The sequence below is a fragment of the Magnolia sinica genome, chromosome 18 (genome assembly GCF_029962835.1).
Source record: "Magnolia sinica isolate HGM2019 chromosome 18, MsV1, whole genome shotgun sequence".
NCBI lineage: Eukaryota > Viridiplantae > Streptophyta > Magnoliopsida > Magnoliales > Magnoliaceae > Magnolia > Magnolia sinica.
The window spans coordinates 14,054,407-14,074,136 of NC_080590.1; the positions used below are offsets into that span (position 1 = coordinate 14,054,407).

Here is a 19,730-nt window from a genome sequence, read left to right on the forward strand (position 1 = left end):
GCCCTGTTAGATCTATATTACGAAATTGACGGATCGTATATGTATCTATAATGGAAATTAATTAAACACAATAATCTTAAGGTGTACTTAATTAGGAAGACATTCCGATGTCTCGATGTCGCAGATGGGAATCTTGATCTTTTGTACCTCATACCCTTGGGAGAATCTTCAATAGGATTAGGGTTTTCTCTCTTAAGTTGGTGAGAGGACCAAAACATGTATTTATAGAAAAGATGGTTAGAAGCTTACTCACATTACACTCCTCCCCTCTAGAGTCTCCACATAATAAGTTTTCATATATGGCTTAAGAACCATGTATAGAGACCACCATTCAAGTATCCCGCCCCATGCCTATTTACAATTATCACAATTGTAGTGGGCTCATAGAATCGCTCAATCTGAATAAGCCAAAAGTCTTATGTAAACCGATGATCATGTGTGGCCCACATGATGGACTCTTACATGCCCACAATTCTTTTAAAATCCTAGAACACAATCTATTTGAGGTCAAGCAAGCTAATTATACTTTGCACTCAGCATATTTTCTACTTGATGAGAGAAGTTACGATTTCTGATCATGGTGGAAGGATCATGGCCACAATATCACGGATGTGGTCATGGTGGTTGGAAGAGACTGATGAGAAAGATGGACGGGCGAAATTCATTCTCACGATCTTCGTCACGGCATTCGCTGTCTCCTGGTACACATGGGTCATCAAGAAATCAAGAAAAGAGAAGCTGTTGTGGTTATTGCCTCCTGGCCCACCAGGGTTGCCGTTGATCGGTAACCTTCCGTTCGTAGAACCTGAGCTACAACTCTATTTTTTCAGATTAACAAAGATATACGGTCCGATCTTCAGGCTTCAGCTGGGCAACAAGCTCTGTGTGGTATTAAATTCACCTTCCCTCGCAAAGGAGGTGATGAGAGACCATGATGCAGTCTTCGCCAACCGAGATGCGCCGATCACAGCGCTGACCATCTCTTATGGTGGTATGGACATCGCATGGAGTGCGTACGGTCATGATTGGCGCATCCAAAGGAGGTTATTCGTCCGCGAGATGATGAGCAACACCATACTCGAGTCATACTACACTCTCCGTCGGCAGGAGGTCCGTCGGACTGTTTGTGACATCTACACAAAAATCGGGACGCCGATCAGCATACGTGAGCAGATGTTCCTGACCGTTCTCAATGTGATCATGAACATGATTTGGGGTGGGACACTCAAGGGCGAGGAGAGGATTAGGGTGGGTGCTGAGTTTCGGAGGGTGGTGGAGGAATGCGTGGAGCTGATGGGAAAACCGAATATTTCCGATATTTTCCCGGTTATAGCACGGTTCGACTTGCAAGGCTTGGATCGGCGAATGAAGAGGCTGTTGTTGTGGTTCGATCAGATATTTGACTCGGTCTTAGATCAACGGAGGAAAACGGTGAAAGCAGAAGGGAATGGGAAGAGCCAGGAAAGCACGGATTTCCTGCAATTACTGATGCAGCTATTGGACGATGAAGATCCGAAGACACGCATCACTATGACCCACCTCAGGGCCCTTCTTATGGTAAATCTTTCTTTCCTACATAACAAAAGGCCGCATTCTGTGGAAATGTGCGCGATATCAAAGATCAGAGCCGATCATATGGTTGGTTGTCCCTACCTACGGACGCGGATTTCCTGTGAAAGCCTTTGGCGGAGAGTTCCTGCGAGCGGAAGCTAGGTGGGACCCACTTGATGTTTTCGAGAAATCCACCCGTCCATCAGCTTATGCATATTATTTTAAGGACATAGAACAAAAAAATGAGGCGGATACAAAACTCAAGTGGGAGTGGATAGGTAAATGCCTACCGCTGAAACCTCCCTGCGTCCACCGTGATATGTATATACAATCCATACCGTTCATAAGATCATTCCTGCTGAGATAAACTGAAAACACAAAAATATTAGCCTGATACAAAAATTATGTAGCCTTGCAAATGTTTCAACGGTGGACATTCAATCTTCACTGCTTCCTATTGTGCGGCCCATTTGAGTTTTAGATCTGCCTCGCTTTTTGTTGAACGTTCTAAAATGATCTGAAAAAACGTATGGACGGGTGGATTTCTTACAAACATCAAGGTAGGCCTCACCTAGCTTCCCTATCAGGAACTTCCAAAAAAAAAAATCCTCCTCCCTCTTAGACGGACGCGGATTGCCTGCGACGCCCTGTCCTAGTAAGTTCCTGCACTCATAAGCCAGGTGGGACCAAGCAATTTACCCCATCCATCCATCCATTTTTTCCAAAATGAGCCATCCAAAATTCAAGTGAGTCACGCTACAGGAGAGAGTGAGAATTGAACACCCACCGTTGAAACACTCATTGGGCCACAGAAGTTTTGATTCAAGCGATTTGTGTGTGTGTTTTTTTAGTTATCTCATTAGGAATGATCTTAAGAGCGGTTTAGATTGCATATAAACATCACCATGGACCCAGGGAGGTTTCAAATGTTATGCATTTCTCCACCCACTTTTTTTCCCTGTAGTTTGCCCACTTTAGTTTTGGATCTAACTCATTTTTTTCGATCAGGTCCTACCAAAATCTAGCAACATAGACAGTATGAATTTCTCACAAAGAAGTGGACCTATCTAGCTTCTCAGCACAGGAATTTCCTGCCACACAATCTGCGTCCCACATATAAAGTGTGATTATCAGATCATGGCCAATGAGTGAATGGATTATTCTGATTATCCATCCATCACTCCAAGTCGGACCCAGGGGTTAGTATCCCATCATGTTTCTCCCTACTGGGGCCCACATGCTGATATGGCGATTTGAGCCGTCCATATTCTTTTATATTTCCATAAAATAAGTTTAGAGTTGAATGTGAGCCATTGAGTTCATCCACAGAGTAAAAAGATGGAATACAGAACGTGGGCGGCTGAGATCATAGACCATCTAAGCATGTGGGCCTCACTGAGCCACGACCGAGGCAAAACGAACTCCATTTCTTTGTTCTGCTTCTTCAATCCTAGACAATCAAAGAATGTGGGCCTACTATTTTCAATTCACATGCATGCAACCTAATTGTACATGACCACGGTTCAACAGGACGTGGTGGTTGGCGGGACCGAGACTACGTCGACCACGGTCGAATGGGCCCTGTCCGAGCTCATGTATCATCCACACATCATGAGAAAAGTACAAGACGAGCTAGAGAAAGTAGTAGGCAAAAATAACACAGTAGAAGAGTCTCATTTGCGGAAACTACACTACTTAGATGCGGTCTTGAAGGAAGTTCTCCGGCTACACCCAGTGCTCCCGTTACTCATTCCACGCCGCCCAAGCGCTTCGTGTAATGTGGGTGGCTATACGATCCCCAAGGACACCCGTGTCTTGGTTAATGCATGGGCCATACATAGGGACCCAGATGCTTGGGACCGTCCATTCGAGTTCCGACCGGAGAGGTTCTTGACGGAGGCTACGAAATCGGATTTTAATGGTAACGATTTCCGTTACATTCCGTTTGGATCTGGGAGGAGAATCTGTGCCGGGCTTCCTTTAGCAGAGAAGATGTTAATGCATGTGTTGGCATCGCTCCTGCATTCATTCGAGTGGGCATTGCCAGAAGGGACGGAGCTCGATCTTTTGGAGAAATTTGGGATTGTTATCAAGAAATCCACGCCGCTCATCGCCATCCCTTCGCCGAGATTATCTAATCCTCAGCTCTATGCTCCGTATGCAACCTTCGAGATTTAGTAATCAAAGGGTCAGATAGATTAAGTGGTGTTGCTAGTTTTCGTATGGCGTGGCAAACTCACTCTATGGTTACTCCCTTCTATAATCATATTGTTTCATGTTTCATTTCGTTGGAGCATCCGATCCGTGAAAATTGTGAGCCATGGGATGAAGATCAGTTGAAGTGAAAATTGGAACGATCCACTCATTAGGTACAAATATGAATTGAGTCAGATCTTCGGCCATCCATTGATTTCAAACGGTGTAGCACACCTGATGGATGGACCAAGCTGGTTTTTTCCACGGGTGATTTTTATGACACGGCCCACCTTTCGCACGGCTCCGATGTTGTATGAAAAGTTCGCATCCAACGCTATATGTGAAAAGAGATGTAGTGTGTATTTGTATGCGCATGATTAAATGCATATTATTATAACTTAATATGATGTTTTATGTAAAACTATGTTGACTTTTGAGGACATGGCTTTCGTAAGCGGCCGGAATACCCGATATATGTGGGGGCCCTTAAGATATGTGTGTATAAAATTCACTCCGTCCGTCCATCCATTGAGCCACCTCATTACCACCGTAATTAAAACTATCAGCTTGATCCAAAGCTTAGGTGGGACACACAATGGGAACAGTGAAAATCACTCCTTGAGTCCTTTAAATTCACTTGGTATGAGTTTACTATTTTAGATATCTCTTCAATATGGTCGGAATCACCTGATGAACGGACTGGATGGCATTTAAAGAGCAAATTTAGTCCATGAAGTTAACTATGGTGGGCACCCAATCCGCACTGTTCCTTGTAATGTTTCACACCTGAGAATTAGATCAGCCTGATTTTTGGACTCAGAATCTAACATCAAATGGCCCACAAATATTCAGTAACATTGATTGGGTGGCTAGCTTCTTCTAATCTAGGTGAGTACTTTGGCTCATCCCCCATCCGTGGTGGGTCCCGTAAGATGAACCACCTGAATCAGTAGACCCTTTGTTACCAACAAGGATACATCAGGGCACTATTCTCGTTATGATTCACGAGGACTCCACATGGTTCCTCTTCTTGCTTATGAGTGGTTTGGACATGCGGCGAGCTACGGTCTGGTGATCTAGACCGTTGATCTTATATCTCATCAAGAGGTTTGCCAACCCACTGGCGTGTGGAATAAAGCTCGTGTATCTGCCACGCATGTGCCAGCACGGCATGATAGGTCCGAGATCCAATCCGTCCATGGGAACAGCACCACTGTATTGATGAACTAGTCCAGGAATCAGTTTGATCCACTGGTCAGGTTTGCTACAGTTTGCAAGAAAAAATGTACGGCTCTGAAAAACTTGGCTCAAGTTTTCTAACCCACCCACCTGTATCCGATATTGGTGCCCACATGCTTGTTAGGTCAGATTTTATTTTTTTTTTTTTAAAAAAAAGGGAAAAGACATAGACAAGGTAGGAACAACCTGATGGATGGATTAGATCTAGCATGCAGTGACATGCTAGCACATATGTGGCATATACACTAGATTTAGTTTCATACATGTGCACTGAGCAAAGCTGTCTCATCGTATGCAGTACGTGCACGCACACATACATCTAGGTGTAAGTGAGGCCCAATCATTACGTTTGTATGTGATCCCACCCTTTCTCGGGTGGTTGGCCATTTTTTTCTAGAGAAATTTACAACTGTGGACCCCACCTTTTATCCAGCAGTTTTTTTGAAACAATACAAACTTAGAATACGCAGTTGGACCTCCTCGTACGGAGTCGGAATATCAGGACGAAAATACCCCTCCTCCTGACGGAAACGGCTCTTCCTCTCCATTTCCTCTCTTTGCTTTTCCTCTCCCTTTCTGCTGCCACTTTCTTTCACCCCTCATTTCCCCACTGCATTTCCCGTAGAAAGACCCAAAAAAAACACTCTTTTTGTCAGCCCCTTATCAACATTTCATCTTTTCTTCTTGAAATGGTGGGTCCAGCGAAGAAAGCACAGAAGACAGGTATATATATATATATATATATATATATATATATATATATATATATATATATATATATATATATTATTTAATTATTATTACACACGGACAGACACACACCGCACACACTCACGCTGCACACACACCGCACACACTCACGCTGGTGGAATTTCACCACCTATAGCACTCGAACTCTTGACCGGGAGTTGAAACTACTGAGAGGTTACCACCCGAGCAAGCGTAGGGACCCCACCTTTTATATTTTAAACTCAGTTGGGCCCACATTGAATTTACTATTCATGCTGTCCATCCATTTTTCCATCTATTTTAAGGGGTTGAGCCCCATATTGAAGCAGATCAAAAGATCAAATGCATCATACCACGGGAAACAGTGGGCATAATGATTTCCACCGCCGAAACCATAGTCGGCCCAACAGTGATGTTTGTTTGTTATCAAACCTATTCATAAGATCATACATATATGGATTAATAGAAAACACAATTATAAGCTTGATCCAAAACTTCTGTGGCCCCTAAGAAATGATCACCATTAGAAGTTCAATTCAAAATTTCATGTGGTGTGGTCCATTTCAACATTCCATTTCAACATTGGATATGTTTAAAATTTTCAGCTCCAGCAACGAAATTATTTGTTAAGTTTGCCCCACTGATTTTCATGTTTGCCCCGTTGATTTTCAAAATTCTCCCGCTGATTTTTCAGTTTGCCCCGCTGATTTTCTAGTTTGCCCCGCTGATCTTCTAGTTTGCCCCGCTGATCTTCTAGTCTCCCCCGCTGATCTTCTAGTTTGCCCCGCTGATCTTCTAGTTTGCCCCGTTCAATTTCATGTTTGTCCCACTGAATGTCTAGGTGTCCTCCCTCAATGTCTAGGTTCCCTTCCACATATGGGGCTTTGGTGTATACATATTGCGATGAAAACGGATGGACATTACATAATCCGATGAACATGATGTATTACAAATAAAACACCATCATAGGGCGTAGCAAGCGTAATCGGATTGCGTACTGAGTTAGTAGTACGTTCCCATTGTACTATGTAAACTCAGTTGGGCCCACAATGAATGTATGTAATATATCCACACCGTCCATCCGTTTTTTCATTTATTTTGAGGGGTCTAGCCCCCAAATCGAAGCATATCAAAAGATCAAGTGGATCATACCATGGGAAACAGTGGATATAATGATTTCTACCACCGAAACCATAGCAGGCCCAACAGTGATGTTTGTTTGTTATCAAACCTATTCACAAGATCATACATATATGGATTAATAGAAAACACAATTGTAAGCTTGAACCAAAACTTCTGTCGCCCCTAAGAAATGATCAACATTAAAAGTTCAACTTAAAATTTCATGTGGTGTGGTCCATTTGAACATTGGATATGTTTAGATTTTTCGGCTCAAGCTACGAAATTATTTGTTAAATTTGCCCCGCTGATCTTCTAGTTTGCCCCGCTGATATTCTAGTTTGCCCCGCTGATCTTCTAGTCTCCCCCGCTGATCTTCTAGTTTGCCCCGCTGATCTTCTAGTCTCCCCCGCTGATCTTCTAGTTTGCCCCGTTCAATTTCAGGTTTGTCCCGCTGAATGTCTAGGCGTCCACCCTCAATGTCTAGGTTCCCTTCCACATATGGGGCTTTGGTGTATACATATTGCGATGAAAACGGATGGGAATTACATAATCCGATGAACATGATGTATTACAAATAAAACATCATCATGGAGCGTAGCAAGCGTAATCGGATTACGTACTGAGTTAGTAGTACGTTCCCATTGTACTATGTAAACTCAGTTGGGCCCACAATGAATGTATGTAATATATCCACACCGTCCATCCGATTTTTCATTTATTTTGAGGGGTCTAGCCCCCAAATTGAAGCATATCAAAAGATCAAGTGGATCATACCGTGGGAAACAGTGGGCATAATGATTTCTACCACAAGATCATACATATATGGATTAATAGAAAACACAATTATAAGCTTGAACCAAAACTTCTGTGGCCCCTAAGAAATGATCAACACTAGAAGTTCAACTCAAAATTTCATGTGGTGTGGTCCATTTGAACATTGGATATGTTTAGATTTTTCGGCTCATGCTACGAAATTATTTGTTAAGTTTGCGCCGCTGATCTTCTAGTTTGCTCCGCTGATCTTCTAGTTTACCCCACTGATCTTCTAGTTTGCCCCGCTGATCTTCTAGTCTCCCCCGCTGATCTTCTAGTTTGCCCTGTTCAATTTCAGGTTTGTCCCGCTGAATGTCTAAGTGTCCACCCTCAATGTCTAGGTTCCCTTCCACATATGGGGCTTTGGTGTATACATATTGTGATGAAAATGGATGGGAATTACATAATCCGATGAACATGATGTATTACAAATAAAACACCATCATGGGGTGTAGCAAGCGTAATCGGATTGCGTACTGAGTTAGTAGTATATTCCCATTGTACTATGTAAACTCAGTTGGGCCCACAATGAATGTATGTAATATATCCACACCGTCCATCCGATTTTTCATTTATTTTGAGGGGTCTAGCCCCCAAATTGAAGCATATCAAAAGATCAAGTGGATCATACCGTGGGAAACAGTGGGCATAATGATTTCTACCACAAGATCATACATATATGGCGAAACAGAAAACACAATTGTAAGCTTGAACCAAAACTTCTGTGGCCCCTAAGAAATGATCAACATTAGAAGTTCAACTCAAAATTTTATGTGGTGTGGTCCATTTGAACATTGGATATGTTTAGATTTTTCGGCTCAAGCTACAAAATTATTTGTTAAGTTTGCCCCACTGATCTTCTAATTTGCCTCTCTGCACACACACACACATCAAGAAAATAAGAAATTAATACAATGGAACATGCACAACAAAAAATAGGAAAAGTTAGTGAATGAGAGAGAAGAGTTTATTAAGGAGAAGGAATGTAGTCATACACGGAGGGGACGTTTTGTGATGGAGGAGGAGGGTGAGGAGTTGAGGAAGCGAGGGGAAGTAAATGATATTGAAGATAAAGAACTTGGACATGAGCACCTAGACGTGCAATCATATAGTAATGTTAAAGCTAATGTATATCAAATTGGCCACACCAATGGGCCAAATGTTTATCAAATTGGGCCCACCCTTATGTATTTTGAGACCCAACCTATTCATAAGATAACATAGAGATAGATGATATGAAAACAATTATTAGCTTTATTGGAAACTACCGTGGCCCTTAGAAGTTCGAACGGTGAATGTCACTATCTACTATTTAAATGGAGTTCACTTGAAGTTTAGATTTGATCCGTTCTTTTGCTCACGCCATAAAATGATAGACATGCAAAAATTCTAGATTTTGTAGTTCGCCCCGCTGATTTTCTAGTATCTCCCACTGATTTTGTAGTTTGCCCCGCTGAGTTTATAGTTTGCCTCGCTGATTTTCCAGTTTCCCCCGCTGATTTTGTAGTTTGCCCCGCTGATATTCCAGTTTCCCCCGCTGATTTTGTAGTTTGCCCCGCTGTTTTTGTAGTGTCCCCCGCTGATATTCTAGTTTGCCCCGCTAATTTTAGGGCCCGTTTGGCCGGGTGGTTTGGAAGGGATTGAATGGTATTACGGTGGATGGCATGGATTTCTAGGTAATGATGGTGTTGGCAGTGGATTGTCTTGAGATCCATGGGATTGCTATTAGACTGGATTGCTACATCCAGTCTGTTTGGCACGCCCGGCCAATCCCGGGATTAAACCTTCCCATCCCTTCCAATCCCTCGAACCAAACACATCCCTGGAAAATTTTAACGGATTAGGATGGATTGGATGGGATTTAAAGGTAATGATGATGTTGTCAGTGGATTGTCTTAAGATCGGTGGGATTGGGATCAGATCACCGACTCTATTTGGCACGCCCGGCCAATCCCGGGATTTAACTTCCAATCTCTTCCAATACCATCCAGTCCCTTCCAATCCAACTGGCCAAACGGGCCCTTATAGTTTCCCCCGCTGATTTTTCAGTTTCCCCACTGATTTTGTAGTTTGCCCCGCTGATTTTCTAGTATCTCCCACTGATTTTGTAGTTTACCCTGCTGAGTTTATAGTTTGCCCCGCTGATTTTCCAGTTTCCCCCGCTGATTTTGTAGTTTGCCCCGCTGTTTTTGTAGTGTCCCCCGCTGATATTCTAGTTTGCGCCGCTGATTTTAGGGTCCGTTTGGCCGGGTGGTTTTGAAGGGATTGAATGGTATTACAGTGGATGGCATGGATTTCGAGGTAATGATGGTATTGGCAGTGGATTGTCTTGAGACCCATGGGATTGATATATCCTTGGATTGCTACATCCAGTCTGTTTGGCATGCCCGGCCAATCCTGGGATTAAACCTTCCCATCCCTTCTAATCCCTCGAACCAAACATGTCCCTGTGCAAATTGTACTTGGCGACTGTCTTATCAGGCTATGCATCGCCCAGTGAAGGGTAAAAAAATCTGACTGAATGGGAGGTCTTTGGGCTCACTGGGCTTGTGGTACATCACGGACGATAGATCCGGACCGCACCCGTAAATGAACGAATCGCATCGACCAGTGGGCACTTGTAAAGTGCATATCGCTATAGCCCTGAAATAAAATCTTGTGTTTTTTAAACAAATGGCCCTGCCAATTGGGATAGTCAACTGGGGCATTTCGGCCTTCAGATATCACCTAAATTTACGCTTTGAATATTGAAGATATGTCCTTGCAGCGGGGCAGTCAAATCTGACCCTTGATTGAGAAATGGTGACCGGAATAAAGTCCAACAAGGCCATTTGGGTGAATTAGCGAAAGCCGGGGCCAACTGACCTAAAACCAGGGTATAAAACCCTTTAACCCCTCTCTTTCACTCACTCCTACAACAATTCCAGCAACATGGACGAAGTGTGTGTGGGTGTATTCGCCGGAGACCTCGGTCCTACCGTAGTAGATGCAAAGTGTGGCTGATAAAAGGTAACAAATTCGAGCTCTCTTCCAATTTTCGTAGCTATGGCCGCATGCATGTGTCCTGACACAACTAACACAAAGAGAACCGGAAGACAATACAATCGGAAAATTTCAGCACTAAAGTCTTATGCTATGATTCATGCATGTGCCTCGCTAGAATCATAGCCTAAGAACTCCTTTGTTGTTCGCTAGAATCAACTAAGAGGTGAGATCCGACCCTTGACCCAAATCCTAGGTTAATTGGATTTTCTCTTTCCAACTATCCTTATAAACTTCGTGTGTTGGATAGGTTCTGACGACCCTTGACCCAAACCCTAGGTTGAAGCATTTAATCAGGTTTTCTCTTTCCAAATATCCGTAAAAATACTATACATATGTTATATTTGAGGATTATATAAATATGCAAACCCACCGATGTGTATTGTGTTCGACGAAATGCCTGTGTGGGCCTGATAATAACATTACTTGCTAAGTATGGTTGACAAAATGAGTTGAAACCTAGTTTTGCTGAGTGAGGTTGAAGAAAAAGAAAAATGCCATCAGGATTATCAGCCAGGCCCTAAAATAAAGGAAAAAAGAAGAAGCAAATATCAGCTTGATCCAAAACTTCTGTGGCCCACAAAAAGTTTTTAATATATGGTCAATCACCATTGTTTCCCATGGCATGTTCCACCTGAGATTTGGATCTATTTCATTTTTTTTTATGGAATATGCCTTAAATGATCTAGAAAATTACAGATGGATGGCATAGATATAGAATATATACATAAAGATCGGCCCCACGGTGAGGGTCGCATCATCTTGGGGAGGCCAGGCTACACCTAATCCCCTCCCAATTATCAAACATTTATAGTAATCCTTTGAATGAAATATTTTACTTTGAATTCAATAGCTCGTATCATTATCACATACCCCTAGTTAGTATATAAGGGGCCGACTTTTCCAAGGAATAAGGAATGTCTATTTTTGGTCTTTTCACCGTTGAATATGAATTGTTGGTGCATTTCTTCTTAACTACGTACTTGTGTGCTAACACTAGAAGGGGCATGGTCCATCCACAATAGTGACAATTATACTTGTTGTTGCTCGAATTTGGATGGAAAAGGACTACCCTGTCCATCTACAGTGTGACCTTACCCGGTCGACCCCATCTGGCTCTAATAGCCCTTTACTCGGTCGACCCCATCTGGCTCAAATAGCCTTTTACCTTACCCGGTCGACCCCATCTTGCTGTTTAAATGGTGACCCGGTCGACCGGGTTGACCCGGTCGACCCCATCTTGCTGTTTAAATGGTAACTCGGTCGACCGGGTTGACCCGGTCGACCCCATCTCGCTGTCCTATGTGCATAATTATGTATATACTTATTATGTACTTATATATAAGTATATACATAATTATGTATTTTTATATACTTATATATACATATTTACATGATTATGTATTAGAGAAAATTGTATGAGCGAAAAAGTTCTCTCTATTTTAAAAAAAATTAAAAAAAAAATCTGCCAGACAGCCGGCTGTCTATGCCTTTTTTTTTTTTTTGCTAGGATGCTTTTGTGGGTCCCATCATGAGGTCTGTGTTATATCCAAACCGTCCAATTGATGCAAACAAAAAAATTACAAAAGAAAAATAAGAGATAAGAAGCATAAAAATCTACACGATTTAATAATATTTCAATATCAGCTATATTGTAAGATAAAACTTACTCTCAACATAACAAGAGTAATTAAGAGTGCAAGACTTGCACCATTCCCGCGGTCTTGCACTGTAGAAGAATATCACATCAAAGAAGACACGCCTCTCTATGGATAATATTCTCCCTCCTACCGTTAACATATATAGATAGAAATCAATTACTCAAGGCCGATAAAGTTAGACTCTATAGGTATTAAATAAGATAACTAAAAAGAAGTTTCCTAACATGGAAATATCTTACACATTCTCCACCCGAACACAACCACCACTCTAACAAAAAATAAAAATAAAAATCATTGCCTTTGGAACAAGTATTTGCGGGTAAAAAAAAACTGTCCAAAAGCTAATTGCATTGTGTATAGATAGCGCTTGGCTAGAGATCCCCTTCAGTATACCATCAATTTGCACGAGTTGGTCTAATCAAAATCTTTGATGTACTAGGCCCACTTTTGACTTTGGACTTCTACTATTTTCCTTCTTAATTAGCTATCGTACAAGCTACAAACAGATGGCTACAACTTTCTCATATGGATCATACCACGGGGTATTACATATTGCGATGAAAATAGAGGGGTATTACATAATCCGATGAACATGATGTATTACAAATAAAACACATTATGGGGCGTAGCAAGCGTAATCGGATTATGTACTGAGTTAGTCAGTACGCTCCCATTGTACTAAGTAAACTCAGTTGGGCCCACATTGAATGTATGTAGTATATCCACGCCGTCCATCCGTTTTTCCATTTATTTTAAGGGGTTTAGCCCCCAAATTGAAGCATATCAAAAGATCAAGTGGATCATACCACGGGAAACAGTGGGAATAATAATTTCCACCGCCGAAACCATAGTCGGCCCAAAGTGATGTTTGTTTGTTATCAAACCTATTCATAAGATCATACAGATATGGATTAATAGAAAACACAATTATAAGCTTGATCCAAAACTTCTATGGCCCCTAAGAAATGATCAGCATTAAAAGTTCAATTCAAAATTTCATGTGGTGTGGTCCATTTGAACATTGGATATGTTTAGATTTTTCAGCTCAAGGCACGAAATTATTTGTTAAGTTTGCCCCGCTAATTTTTCAGTTTCCTCCGTTGATTTTCTAGTTTCCCCCGCTGATTTTTCAGTTTGCCCCGCTGATTTTGTAGTTTGCCCCGTTGATTTTCTAGTTTGCCCCGCTGATTTTCCAGTTTGCCCTGCTGATTTCCTAGTTTGCCCCGCTGATCTTCTAGTTTCCCCCACTGATTTTTCAGTTTGCCTAGTCTTTAGATAGTATAAGGCTAGGGTACTCCTTAATCTCTATGAGTTTTCATCCATCTCAGCTATGGTGCCATTCCTTCATGATAGAAGAATACCTGACTGCAATAGTCAATTGTGAAAACCTTATCTGAGAGCTGGCCAACTAAGGAACTCAATCCTTTGACCACCGTACCATAATTGAATGGTTATCCAACACTACTCTGCTCTACCTCTGGATATACTTCATTCTTACCAAGCCACTTAGCAATCCTGTTTAAAAAAGAGAGTATATAATCTTTGCTATCCCCCTCATCTATAGATCCCTGTGATTCTATCCATGTTAGCCCTCATGCCCTCCTCGTCCCCCTAGCGGTTAGATGTTGAGGGTCAAATATTGCATATCAGACCCAGTTGTTACCTGGATTTACAAACATAGTATTGTTTAAACGGTCTGATTTAATCATGTTTGTGATGCAGGGTGTATTCACGAGCTTGGACTGGAAAAGGGTACTAAAAGCATGGATTTAACGCTCTGATGACACCCAAGGCAAGGGACGGACTCCAGGAGACGAAGATCGATGGAATTATGCATCAAGGGTCCAAGGAAAGCAGGTCATTCACGTTAAAGAGGCCCGAAATTGGTGAAAAATGCAAGATCACATAGTTCTTGCCATCTGATTGGCTCAAAACTTCATACATGGCCTGAGGGCCATAAATTAACCGTACATATCAAATTTCAGCCCTCGGATCACTATGGAAGTACCCCAACTGACAGTTCAGCCCATAAACCGCTGATTCTGGGCCCACCTGATATCTGGAACTGCCTCAACTTTTGTCTCGACGGTTTAAATAAGATGGGAAAATGAATGGATGGATCAGATTATTGAAACACATCACTGTGGGGCCCGTATGTGATGTGTGTGTGCACAGCACACATAGACCCGAGCCGCACCGAGCCAACAGACGCGGGTCAGCAGCGCTGACCCGCGTCTCCTTCCCAAACACGGCAGCAGCCGTTTCGCGCTGCGTAACGGACGACGCTGGCCGTTTTGCGGACGCCAGTGGGCCCCACACATTGTCCTAGTGAATGATCCAAGCCGTCCATCTTGTAGAGGGCCATGATTTCTTCAAACCCATGCTAAAATTTTGGACCCATGCAAGCACACGTGCACGATACAGAGGCCATAAGTGGACTGCCCTGCAACTTTCAAATTGATGTTTGGGTGATTTCTTCTCTAATTCCGCGTCAATGGACGTTCAAAACTACCCATTCTTGACCGAAATTTCGTCCTGAATCCAATGGACGGGGTGGATTTCTTCAAAAACACCTCTATGGGGCCCACCGAACACGTTAGCGCCTCTGCGTACGCCTTACACGCGTCCGGGAAATCCGGAGATTCGGAGGAGCTGTGGGCCACGATCATCAATCTTCTCGATGATCTGAACCGTCTAAATGATAGAGAGGGAAGATGCATCCACTTCCACGTTGGCAGAATTGATCAGAAAATGAACAGCGGGCCGCATGAAGTCTCTGATTACTGGCTGCGTAAGCTGACCCACGCCTCTTCTGCCGATTCCTTGCTGTGAAAGGACTCTTCTCACGCACTGACTCCAGCCGGGACTCCCTTCCACCGGCCTTCTGGCTATTAAAGAAAGAAAGGGATGAGAAACCAGGGGCGTTCAAGATTAGAGAAAAACGGACGTGAACAAGGACTCGGTTTTGGGAAGGCTTGAACGTGGCTGGTAACGAGGCTTGGTTAGAGAGAAACCGTGGCTGCTGCACGTCAGGGAGAGGAGATCAGTGGCTGAAATAGGGAGAGTTGGAGGCAACGGAGGAGTTCTTGTTTTGAACGATTGAAGAAAGGCTGAAAGTGGAGTGGGTTTTCTCTTCTTCCTTCTCGTTCTTTTCTTTCCCTTTTTCCTTTTGATTAGTTATTTATTTTAGCCCATTCATGTGTGGCTAAATCCTTTAGCTAGGGCTAAGGGGTGAAGCTTGTGGCGTGATGGGAGATTCTACTTTGTGCCTTTAAATTTCATAAATTGAACTTGATTTAGTGTTGATTATAAGGAATATTTTTTAGTCTTTAATGGTCTGTTGTGACTGAAATTACAATGGGTTTGCAATGGCTCTGAGTATTTGTTTCCCCTTTTTATTTTTATGAAGTCAGGAAGCCCTGTTGTTCACCATCGTCTCCTGGGCATGGTTGGATGATCGCACCCTTCCTAACTTTCATGTACTTTTGATTGGTTGGTAATTAGTTTAATCCTATTATTTGCTTTGTCTTCTGGGCATGGTTAGATGATGGAATCCATTCAAATTCATACACCTTTCATCTCTTGAAAACCAGATCAAGTAAGTTCAGTTTGATTTCCATGATTCCTGATGCAGGCAAAAGATCTCCCTGATCCCTACAAGTGGATCCTCTGAATCCCTAGTTTCCCTTCCTCTGAATTCCTTAAGTTTTAGATAATTATTTCATAATTATTCCTTAACATTCTATTTGGTTAGATCACATCTTAGTCTAGTTCTAGTTCTACTTGGTTTCAGATAACGTACAGGTATCAGTCCCTGTGGATTCGACCTCGGTCTTACCGAGTTTATTACTACATCACAACCCTATACTTGGGGAGTGAACATTAGAAAGTGGAACTATGAAAGAGCATGAGATGGGGGATTAAAGGAAATAGTTGTGGCTATGGTACGTTGAATCGGAGTGACTTCTCTATGAACTAACTGATGCGCCCGTCACTTCCTGATATGACTGGTGGATATAGCTTTTCACTATACCCAGCCACACCCCGCGTACAACCTAACTTCATATTCACCCGCCGCCCGAGCAGAGAGTCGACTATGCTGGGATGATTATTGGACCTACGTGCTTGTCAACCAACTGTGCTGGGATGAAACACCTCCCGATTGAATGATATAAGTTTTTACCAGCGGAACTAGAACGATTGTTGTAGTGGCCCATGCTACCTATGCCACTTTTTTCCAATAGCCCCATCTAATTTAAAGGGTTAAGCCCCAAATTGAAGCATATCAAGAGATCAAGTAGATCATACCACGAGAAACAGTGGGCATAATGATTTCCACCGTTGAAACCATATTAGGCCCAACAGTGATGTTTGTTTGTGATCAAACATGTTCATAAAATGATTAAAACGTTGAGTCCCTGTTAAATTCAAGAGCAACTAATCAAATAACAAGCCTTTCTTGTTACATGATAATATGGAGGAATATTACTGAAAATTCAAAACAACTTGAAAGAGTTATGGTGTAATATGCGTACTTTGGCATGTCACATCTCAACTTGATAGGTATCATTTTTGCATTGATTAGTGGATATTGTTAATACTTCTCAACTTGATTCAGAATTTTTTAAAAGAATTTTGCAATGGAATTGGATGGAATGTGTTGTTTGGAATTGGATTGAGTCCACTATCTAAATCAGTCCTATATGCATGCGTAATTTCATTTTGAAATTACATTGATTCACGAGGTGTAGTGGGTTTTTACTTTACATCGTATCCTACACTATTGCTACTGAAATGATGTCTTGGGTTTGTTGCAATTTTGAAAATAAAGTGAGGACTTTTTCTCTTTCATGGCAAGTGATAGGCCTTAGGTGGCCATGATTGTTGGCTATGAAAAAGATGGACTTCTCTGGAATCTCAAGAATTGCATTGTGTGATCACCATATACAATCAAAACCGCATGCCTGTATTTGTATCTGTATGTGCATATGCATATCTATATATTTCTATAAGTATGTATGTTTGTATATGTGTATGAATTTATAAATGCATCACCATCACCATTATTATCTTAGTCTTCTCCTAGGAATTTGGGTTGGCTTTTAGGAAGTATATGGTAGAGGTTTCTACATGGAGCAGTCTTTATAACCAACTCTAACCATGTGAACTACCAAAGCAACCAGAGCAACATTCATCACATTGGCCATTTATTGAAGCCAGACAGCTGCAATGTGCTTATTGAAATGAACATTTCGAGCATGATTCAAAGCATTCCTCAGAAGATCCATAAAGTATTCTTTTGAGACACCTCCATAGTTTAGTAGTGAAATTTCTAGTTTGCCCCGCTCAATTCCATGTTTGCCCCAATCAATTTCATGTTTCCCCCCCTGATTTTCATGTTTGCCTCGCTGATTTTCTAGTTTGCCCCGTTCATTTTCATGCTTGCCCCGCTGATCTTCTAGTTTGCCCCGTTGTTTTTCTAGTTTACCCCGCTCATAATTCAGTTTGCCCCGCTGATTTTCTACTTTGCCCCGTTCATTTTCATGCTTGACCCACTCATTTTCATGCTTGCACCGCTGATTTTCTAGTTTGGTCCGCTCATTTTCATGCTTGACCCGCTCATTTTCATGATTGACTCGCTCATTTTCATGCTTGCCCCGTTAATATTCTAGTTTGCCCCGCTTATTTTCTAGTTTCCCCTACTGATTTTCTAGTTTGCCTCGCTTATATTTCATGGGAAATGAGATGTTTTGATCTTTCAATAAAACAGATTTTTTTAAAATGATTTCTTGAAAAATTTGATTTCATGGGGTTTACAATGTTTAAACTTCAATTATCCATTAAAACTCTTCTTCAGGAATTCCAACGAACGAAAGAAATCTAACCACAACATTCTGTGGCTAACTTAAAGAAGTCTATGCTTTTAGCTAAGCATCCAAAATAGCTCACAAGAACCATCTATTCAAACTCAGTTGTATATTTATCGAAGTCATTGATACGGAGGAAACCATCATCAATGGGTCATGTCTAGTTTACATGTCTTGTTCCTCGTATCCATACCTTATCTGAATTACACAAGCAGGACATCTAGAGCTTGTAGTGCTAGATGAGCCCGCTAAGCATGCATACAAATATGCCACTATCCAATACCGAGTGAAATAAGACATGTTCGAGTATTTATTGCCGAGAATAGGGCATAACTCACTGATGCATGATTACACCACTCACATGTCAGCAAAATCATGCCTAAACTGGACTTGAGGCCTAACTATTGCACATTATCTATAAATAGGGTTGTACATCAAGCCAAGTCGAGTCGAGATGGGCCAAGCTCAGCTTGACTCGTCCATGCTATACTCGAGTTTGAGCTCGATCTCAAGCTTGCCCTCGAGCTCAACATTGAGGCTTGGCTTGTTTGCCAAAGCTTTCGACTCGAGCTAGTGGTTCGAGTCGAGTCGAATTTATCTTGAGTTTTGAAACTCAATTGAGCCATATGCAAACTAAATTGTCTAAAAGTTATGCAACTTGCCTATAACCTAGGGTTAGATGAATTCCTTATAATTCAAAGGGATGCAGATTGCCCACGACAACTTAGGGTAGGAATCCCTTACTATTAAAAGCTATGTGGCTCTCATGTCAATTCATTTTGACTACTTTCGTTATGATATAAGACAAAAAATGAGATTAAAAAAATGAATTGATTACTCTCATTATGATATAAGACAAAAAAATCAGACAAATCTAAAAAACACAAGTGGGCAAGACAACCGACCCGGTCGACCCCAACTAGCTGACCCAGTTTATCAGGTCCCTGAACCAAGGTACCTATGGCTACGGATTCGCGGTACCTATGGCTACGGTTATAATCCGTAGCCATAGAGGCCGCTAAATCCGTAGTCATAGGCCAGCTTACTTAAAAACAAAACCAGCAAGTTGGGGTCGACCGGGTCAGAGCTCGGCCTATCGCTATGGATTATAACCGTAGCCATAGCTGTAGTGTTATGCACTTTTTTCTCTTTTGTCTTTTTATTTTTTTTATTTTTATTTTTTACATGGAGAACATTTTCCCCCTTACATTTTTCTATAGTACATAATTATGTAAATATGTATATATAAGTATATAAAAATATTTTTCTATCTTTTAATTCATTTCTTTGTCTATTTATTTAACAAGCATATCTCCTAAACTAGAATGATTTACTTAACTTACCACATATGATTTTGGGGTAGGAGAAGCTAATTTAGCCAACCAACGTAGTTATTTTCCAAGATTCCATCGGGTCGATGGTCAAAAATCCATTTAATTCAGTTCATGGTCAATTTCAATCACTTCGCGGTCAAACTAAAAATTCTGTGGGACAAACTAGAAATTCAGTG

The 19,730-nt window shown here is 41.7% G+C and overlaps 1 protein-coding gene across 1 annotated transcript; it reads left to right on the forward strand.

Moving 5' to 3' along the window:
* Positions 1 to 546: 546 nt before the first annotated feature.
* On the forward strand, positions 547 to 4,146 carry LOC131233118 (cytochrome P450 71AU50-like). The gene is made up of 2 exons (XM_058229721.1): positions 547 to 1,557; positions 3,082 to 4,146. Exons 1-2 carry the CDS (start codon positions 553 to 555, stop codon positions 3,727 to 3,729), a joined length of 1,653 nt encoding a protein of 550 aa, XP_058085704.1. The 5' UTR covers positions 547 to 552; the 3' UTR covers positions 3,730 to 4,146.
* The last annotated feature ends 15,584 nt before the right edge of the window (positions 4,147 to 19,730 follow it).

Excerpts from the sequence above, each read along its gene's own strand:
- LOC131233118 (XM_058229721.1), top strand. The coding sequence starts at position 553 with ATGAGAGAAGTTACGATTTCTGATCATGGTGGAAGGATCATGGCCACA. Across the intron at positions 1,558-3,081 it reads ACCTCAGGGCCCTTCTTATG|GACGTGGTGGTTGGCGGGAC; the intron begins GTAAATCTTTCT and ends ACGGTTCAACAG.